Source organism: Xyrauchen texanus, chromosome 49 (genome assembly GCF_025860055.1).
Source record: "Xyrauchen texanus isolate HMW12.3.18 chromosome 49, RBS_HiC_50CHRs, whole genome shotgun sequence".
In the NCBI taxonomy this organism is placed as follows: Eukaryota; Metazoa; Chordata; class Actinopteri; order Cypriniformes; family Catostomidae; genus Xyrauchen; species Xyrauchen texanus.
In genome coordinates, this window is record NC_068324.1 from 19,149,386 (window position 1) to 19,158,266 (window position 8,881).

General features: G+C 37.8%; 1 protein-coding gene across 2 annotated transcripts in view; it reads right to left on the reverse strand.

Annotated features, from left to right (window-relative positions):
• The window catches only part of LOC127640161 (ATP-binding cassette sub-family C member 8-like), a 75,195-nt gene extending 67,258 nt beyond the window's left edge, over positions 1-7,937 (reverse strand). For both annotated transcript variants that reach the window (XR_007970070.1, XM_052122583.1), the window contains exons 1-4: positions 7,379-7,937; positions 3,261-3,402; positions 2,059-2,180; positions 1,361-1,527 (exon numbers count right to left, since the gene is read on the reverse strand). Coding sequence is in view for 1 of the 2 variants with exons in the window: in XM_052122583.1 (XP_051978543.1) it covers positions 1,361-1,527; positions 2,059-2,180; positions 3,261-3,402; positions 7,379-7,526 (579 nt within the window). In the remaining variant the exon portion in view is untranslated. The remainder of the gene's footprint in view (positions 1-1,360; positions 1,528-2,058; positions 2,181-3,260; positions 3,403-7,378) is intronic.
• Positions 7,938-8,881: the final 944 nt, after the last annotated feature.

Here is an 8,881-nt window from a genome sequence, read left to right on the forward strand (position 1 = left end):
GCAAGGTAGCTTGGAATTTGTCAGCATTAGCATGCAAGATCAAGTTAACTAAAATGACACAGATCAATCATTATGGCTCTATATTTCACATGCTTTGCAGTTATGTAAGCTTACCTGTCCAATGAGAAGAATGCCAATTTAGGGGTGGTTTTGATCCCCAAAACTGAACTAAGTTCCCGCCAGGAATCAAATGCCCTGCCGATGTTCACTCTAGTTTTCGCTTGACCACAATCATGTTCCCACTTTGTCAGACGGGATTAAGTAGATAAATGTTTTTTTTTGGCTTACTCTCAGTTTATGTAGGAGTCGATGTTGTGTTGGGAGCGGACGTTTGCTGGATTCCATCTCTAAAATAATGTTACCTAGTGTTGCAGACTGTGTTGACATGGAAGAGAAGCGATTACTGAGGCAAGTCTCTCGGGAGCGCGCTTAAACATCACATCCTTTGGATTTTCCCGACAAAACCGACACGCTCCCTTCGCATGAAAATCAGTCTACAGGCTTTAATAGGCGACCTAGGAAGTCAGGGAAGGGCTCATTTTATAAGTTGTGTTACAAGCCGCTTACACATTGGCAAAAAAAAGTTAATATTACATGAAAATTGTTACATATTGCACCTTTAATAAAACCAGGTTTCAATACTGAATTCACTTTATTTTAATAATTGGCCTCTGTGAAAGTGAAGCATTGCAAAATTGCATTATTTTACGTAAATTTCCAAAATAATAACAGCTTTCTGCACCATCACACTGCAGTTATTATGATATAAAAGACATTGGTATGATTATATGTGTCCTATAATAATCTAAACTCTCTATACACTTTAAACACTAATGTCCAAGTTGAGAATACTACTTTCCTCAGTATTCTGAAAAAAAAAAGAAAGAGGAACTGGAAAATTTTGTGTTAATCTAAATGTGAAGAACTATATTTGATTACCTTTTTTAAAGGAATAGTCCACCCTAAAATTGGAAATTACATATTTTAATGAATGTTGCAATGGTGAATGTCATAAAACAGCAGTTGATAGTGACTCACTTTAAAGCGCCCCCCCCCACACACTTATTAAAAAATGTATAGTCCATGCGACATGCTCCAAGTCTTCTGATAAACAGACTGAAATGTATCAATCTTAGCTCTCTAATCAAATTAAACCAAATGGAAATCAGCATCACAACATTCTTTAAAATATATCCTTCTGCACAAGAAAAGAAAGTCATATTGGTTTCAAATGACTTGAACGTGATTAAATAATGATAGAATTAAATATTTTGGGTGAACTATTCCTTTACAGTTTTAAAAATGGCCCATTCTCCCATACTGGCTGATATTCTCAGTTTCAGCCACTAAAATTATTTACCCTTCTGAGGATGACGTTGATCTCCACAGCCAATAGCAGGCCATACAGCAGAGTCAGTAAGCCAGTTATCCCAAACCGCAGCTGTCTCATCCCGATGCCATGCTCTGTGTACTTGGCAAATTTGATTGTTTTTGTGACAAACACCAAAACCCAGTAAATTAGCAAAGCTGTGGGAGAAACATAGAACATTAACAGTTTTATATTATATTATATTCATAGTTTAAAGGATTAACTAGATTAAGTATTAGAAATACTCATGACTAGGCCTGTGTGGAATCAGCATTTGATAATGCTTTACTGAGAGTGTAATTCTCTCTGTTCTGCTACACGAAACATACTGCAGATCAGTTTATTTAATTTTTTATTACAGTTTTGAAACTTCTTTTACATTTTTTTAGTATTACAGTAGAGGAAAGCAATTAGAGGGCTAACTGCAGCCAATGCGGCTAATTCAATCTCTTGCCAATGTTCAGCTGTTGTTGCAACAACACAACAATTAACCTGTAGCTGTAACAATCCTTTTTATTCTTACAAATATGGCCTTAATAACCATATCACATACTCTGTCACTATACCACTAAATATAAACAAAATGTGCATGCCATGTGCAAATAACAGAACAAATGCATGATATTGATGCCAAGTTTGAATCATTTTACTAAATACCAAACAAACCACACTATAAAGCAAAGACTCACTCAAGAGTAGCTTTGGGAAGTTGGAGGTCTCTATGTTATGATAGTAGACTATTGATGTGATGGCAGCCATGAAGGCCAGACATGATGGCATATAGAGATGCAGGTGGAACGACTGGTTAAACCTGAGAAAGAAAGATAGAGAAAGATTGTAAGGGTCATTAGTAGATAAGGGGTGGGATTCCCGAAGCACTAAGTTGAACATTAGTAGCACTTAAATAGTACTTAATCTCTAAGGAGCGCTTCCCAAAAGCATCGTCTTCTAAGTAGTTCATAAAAACGTTTGTTAACAACATTAACAAGAGCTTTGAACCTATCTTAAGTACATTAAGTGCAACTTAAACATATATGTCTGGCATATATGTTTATCAAAGACAATGGGACATTTAATCAATTTAATTAATATATTTTGATAATTGGACAGCCACTGCAAACTATTTCAGGGGATAAAAAATAAACAAAAATGGAAAAAATCACTATGAAATCAATAGGCAGTCTCCGCAGTCTGCACAAGCGTCGTGATAGGTCTAAATTTACAAGACACGTAATACAGTATAACGTGATATTAGCCTTCTTTGATAATCACAATTGTAATGGCTATAAAAAGATGATATGTTCTTATTAAACAGATTATTTAAGAATACATATGTGAGTAATGTGACCATGCAGTTTAAAACTTAAATAACTATACCTAAATACATTTTTTTTTATTTATTTAACAAAGGAGATTAGAGCGAGAGTGTGCAATTAGAGATCCTATCTCTCTTCCTCCTCCTCATCTTCCTTCCTCCAATGGCTGGTAATAATAAATAAATATCTTTTTGCTATTTTTGGATGGTAAGATCACTTGTTTTACTTTAACCCCCACCAAAATAAAAAAAGACTTTGAACTCGATTATGAGAAATATTGTGATTTCAGATATGAGGTAAATACAGATGTACAAAATGCACTACAGCAGTGTCATGGTAATGTGATTGTAATACTATTGTACTTGATATACCTAGTAGCACGTTACAAAATAATTATAATATTCCACATGTATCCTGGTGTTTTTTAATCAAAAACCACAGTTTTACCATGGTAAAATATCAATAAAACCATGGTAGTACCATGGCCCTTTTTTGTTAGTGTAGATAAACAGACAGCCAGACCGAACGACTGACCAACCGACAGACAGACAGACAGACAGACAGATAGATCTCACCCATCAGACACGATGCCCTCAGCGATTTCACACACAGTGACAAAGAGCAGGATGAAGGTGAGGATCCAGCGAAGGTTGTGTCCGGGGAAATGCAGCCAAGTGCTGTGATGGATGTGCACCTTGGAACTCTGGCTTCCCCAGCCTACAGTACAATGATTGAACATTTGTACATAGCTTGCAGCAACCGCCCATATTTCTCTCTCTGACAGAAAGCAATGCTAACTATCCTTGAAGAATAAACTGTTCATACAGCACCATCCCTAGAAGCCAACATGCTGAAATGTGTAGCTTATTATTTGGTCATATACATTGGTGGCCAAAAATACTGGCACCATTGGTAAATATGAAAATATGGGTAAATAAGGCTGTGAAAGAAAATTATCCTTTTGATCTTTCAATAAAAATCACAAAAATCTAACCTTTAATTGAAGTTAAACAATTGAAACAGGGGAAATATCTCCTTTTCCTATAATGCCTGAGGTTGGAGAACACATACATAGGGATCAAGACCATTCCTCCATTCAAAATCTGTACAGAATCCCGGCCAGGTTGAACTGCATTTCACATCCCTGATATCTGCCTGCATCACCTCGGTCTATTGATGGACTACAAACTTAAAATGGAATGCATAGACTAAGAATTGCCAACAAAAGTATCATCAGCCAATTAACAAGGACAATGGCATCTATGTGAACTTCTGCAATTATTCAAAGACTTCAAAGACTGTGGTCATTAACACAATCGATGTTTAAACACTGACCTTTAACCCTTACTTAGTTTAATAATTTTAAACCATGACTTTAACTATACATAAGTAATATTTACATTATATTCATGATGTTAGTCAGAGGGGAACTGGCTCCCACTGTGAGTCTGGTTTCTCCCAAGATATTTTTCTCCATTAATCTACATCTTATGGAGTTTTGTGTTCCTTGCCACAGTTGCTTTCAGCTTGCTCACTGGGGCTATTAATACAATTATTATTTAATTGTTTATTTTTTAACAATCGGATTTTAGCTAATTACACAATGATGACTCATCGACATCATAGACATTACAGTTTTATCTTCTGTTAATTCCTGATCTTCTAAGCTGCTTTGAAACTATATGTGTTGTGAAAGGTGCTATACAAATAAAATTGACTTGACTTGACTTGACTACAGATCCTTCAAATTCAGAGGTCCATGTTGGTAGACTCTCCTCTTCAGTTCACCCCACAGATTTTCTATGGGGTTCAGGTCAGGGGACTGGGATGTCCATGGCAGAACCTTGATTTTGTGATCAGTGAACCATTTTTGTGTTGATTTTGATGTTTGTTTTGGATCATTGTCCTGTTGGAAGATCCAACCAGGAACCATTGTAAGATTTCTGGCAGAGGCAGTCAAGTTTTGGTTTTTTATCTGTTGGTATTTGATAGAGTCCACAATATCATGTATCCGAACAAGATGTCCAGGTCCTCTGGCAGAAAAACAACCCCACAACATTCAAGATGCAGCACCATATTTAACCGTGGGCATTGGGTACTTCTTCATCTCTGTGTGCGCCAAACCCATCTCTGGTGTTTGCAGCCAAAAATATCTTTTTTTGTTTCATCTGACCATAGAACTTGGTGGCATTTGAAGTTCCAGTAGTGTCTGGCAAACTGAAGATGCTTGAGTTTGATGTTGGATGAGAGCAGAGACTTCTTTTCTTGAAACTCTCCCACACAACTTGTGATGTAGGTGATGTCTGATTTGTTTTTTTAGACTATCTGGCCCCAAGACCCATCTAATTTCTGCAATTCTCCAGCTGTGATCCTTGTAGATTCTTTGGCCACTTGAACCATCCTCCTCACTGTGTGTGGAGAAAATATAGACACATGTCCTTTTCCAGGCCAATTCTTAACATCTCCAGTCGATTGGAACTTGTTAATTATTGCCCTGATGGTGGAAATGGTCATTTTCAATGCTTTGGATATTTTCTTATAGCTACTTCCCATTTTGTGAAGCTCATCAACCTTTTGCCACACATCAGAACTATATTCTTTAGTCTATCCCACTGAGATTGATGATTAAGGGAATTTGGCCTGTGTGTTACCTCATATTTAAACCCCTGTGAAACAGGAAGTCATGGCTGAACAATTTCATGTTCTTAGTTACCCAGGTGCACTAAAAAATATTAAATATGAATGGGAAAATACTTAACATATATTTTACTCATAAGAATTTCTAGGGGTGCCAATAATTGTGGCCAATGTGTTTTGGAGAAAATTTTTATTTAATAATGAACTATTTCCCTTTTTCAATTGTTTCACTTCCATTAAAGTTGAGATTTTTGTGAACATTTTTAATGAAAGATCAAAAGGATAAACAATGCCGATTTTTCTTTCACAGCCTTCTTTACTCATATTTACCATGGGTACCAATATTTTTGGCCACCTCTGTACACTAATGAGCTTGTAGTGTTGTTGCAATAATACAAGACCAGATTTTGCCATTGATATCCAAAAGAACATGTGTAAGGGGATTCAGATGGGCAAGGAGGAGGCGAGAACCGGCTTGTCAATATAAATAATAATTTAATGAAATCTTAAACCAAAACACACATACATAAACACACACATGACGGACATGCCCGTAATTCTCTCTCTCCCTCTCGAACCGTCATCACCGGCCGCCTTTATCCCTCGCGCGCCCCATCAGGCCGATTGGGGACCGGGCGTGTGACATTCCAGCCTGGCCCAGCCCCCCTCCGCTCCACAACATGATATTAGGGACACATTAGGGACATAGGGAAGCTGATACCAGACCAACAACAACAACAACACGTATTTCATTTTAAAGCCACTCAAACATTGTCCCTACCTGACAGGTATCACTAAAATGTCCTGTGAAATCATTTTTGTCTCTGTGACACCTCAAGGCACTGTGAATAGTAAAAAACAGAATCTGACAACAGCCTGCATCTTTTGGCCAATCAGAAAACTTGGAGATGGCTCTCTGCAAATGGCATAAGTTTGGGATGGGACTACATGTTTGATTGAACAATGTCAGACAGGGGGATCATTTGGTTGACCTGTATGGAAACAGTCTTAATATTTGCAACACATTTTGGTGACACAAGTGGCACCAAAATCGTTTACAGTAGCTATAAGTCTGCCTATATAAAACGGTTTGATATTGGAATTTCAAGATTTGATTAAATTTTATATGATAAAATTCAAATATACTGTATATGTTTGTCAGTTTAATTTAGTTTTTATTTGATTCGTTTCAATATTGCTTCGTTAAAATGAGCCGTTATATATATAGCCGATATGTATATATACAAAGATTTGTTAAACCGAGTTTCCACAGTAAGTTTCTTCAGCAGAAACTCTGTATATTACAAAGTTTGTTTTGTTTCTGGTTTGTTTCAGGTTAGTTTCAGACTCAATTCAATTTATATTTGGCGAACTGAGTATTCCAAAGAAGCAAATTTAGCAGAAACTCAGCATAAATTGATGACTGCAGGATGGGAAATAATGATTAGCGGGAATCTTCACACATCCACAAGGCATAGATTTTAATTATTCAAATGAAGATCACATTTTTACTCAGGCTTATTACAAAATATGAGGGTCAGGGACTTGATTGGCTAACACATTAATGGGATTGTTTAATGTTGGTCTGACTTTTAATACGACAAAGGGAGCTTCCTGTAACTCGACTCTGTGACAGGGTGATAGCTTCAGCTCCTGCTCTGTACATTCCACATCTAAGGTCACATTTGTATGTCTAAAATAAAAATGTTTACCACTGCGGGTTGACAGAATACATCCCAAGCTCCCTACGTGGTTGTCCAAACCATATTTCTGACAATTCACTGCTCAAGTGCAAATCAATTATGCAGTGTTTATCTTTGCAATGAATGAAGCAAATGTTAAAATGTGAATTTCAAAATGCGTATTAATATTTTCCTGTCCTGTTTTTGTGATCTTTCCAAAAAACATCCCTCTTAATGGTGCAGTACAGCTTTAAAGGGGACAAACAAAAAAACCTGCTGTTGATTCTTAATTAAACTGAGTAAAATCTAGAGGTGTTGAACATTCCATTGACACAACAAGCATGTTCTAGTGCTCACCTGTCTGTTACACTCACCGATGAAGAGGATTGGAAAGGTGATGAAGAGCAGGAAGACATGCGGCACCACTGTGAGGGCATCCAGGAAGCAGCCGTTGTTTAGGACACCAGCATCCACGTTGTATGCTGCCGAGTTGTTGTCGTTGCCGCAGAACGCCAAGGACATGGTGGTATGTCTCTGAGGGAAGCCGATAGAAGAAAGACAGAGATAGCGGGAACGAGAGAGAAAAAGAAGAGGGATAAAGAGACACTTTCAGAGCATAATCTGTCCCCAGAGCAAACACATGGATGCTGGCTGCCAAAAAGTGTTACATCCTTGCTGTAGATGGATGATTTGAGCTGAAGTGAGTCACAGCACAGGTAGAGTGCAAAAAATGGTCCAGTTCTGCACAGGATCAGGACATCCAAACAGACTCTCTCCGACAAGGGGACATCTGCATCGCATTCCACTGGCAAAGCCACAACTCACGGGCATGCTTTTAATAACTACAGCTTAATGGCAGACAAAAAACAAAAAGCATCTCCATAGGTGCTCAAACAAGCGCATGAACAAGGGACGCGATCTGCCTCTGCTGCGGTCTCTGTGGTGATCTGAAGCAAAGTGTTGACCTTGTAGGAGGATAGATGTATAGTGAAGTGTGTGTATGAGAGGCAGAGAGTGTACGGGGGGGAGAGAGAGACAGGATGGTGGAGAGAGAAGAGGGGAGGGGAAGAGGGGAGATAGCATGACTTGCATTGCAAGGGGCGTCAAAAGCTGATACACACGTCATGGCATGAGAAATCTCACATGGTAATGAGCAGTGAACTGACTCACTGTATTCAGGACTGATTTAGTTATATTTGCAGGAAATTCAAGAGGCAAAGAGAACCTGTGAGGAGGTTGAAGGACATCTAGTTATGTAACTGCCACAAAGGAGAGGTACACACTTTGGTTAATTGGCTGCTATTTTTTAAATGGCCAAATATAATTAACTGGCTGATCCATCAGTCTACCATTATAGTACATAGAGTCAATAGTAGTCAAGCTTGCTAACTTGTCCCACATCTGTGTGTAACAGACATGAAAGACACCTCATATCATCTGACTTTAAACGATTCCTATTACTTTCCAGAGTGATAGGTTGATTTTCGACTAGTGGGCGATATAAAACAGTAAAAAAAAAAAAACAATAGACTTAGAGACCAGAATATCATAGAGACTTGGGTCTCTGACCCAGACACTTTTAAAGCAGAAAATAATAATAAGAAAATGATGCTTGGACCCTAGTCTAATAGAATGACCTTTACTATAACTACATTTCTGTAAACTGACTTTTACGTGGCACGTTCAGTGTTTTGCCTCAGTTTCCTGGAAAAAATAACACTAGAAGCTCAACAAAACTGTGCGTTTTATTCACTTTCACACAAATCCAGAGTACAACTGAGTATGACTGTATAAACACTTATTTTTCGCACTATTACTCACACTGCTTTGTTACATATACTTACTTGCTTGCTTTTCATTTGAAAAACTTTGCATTT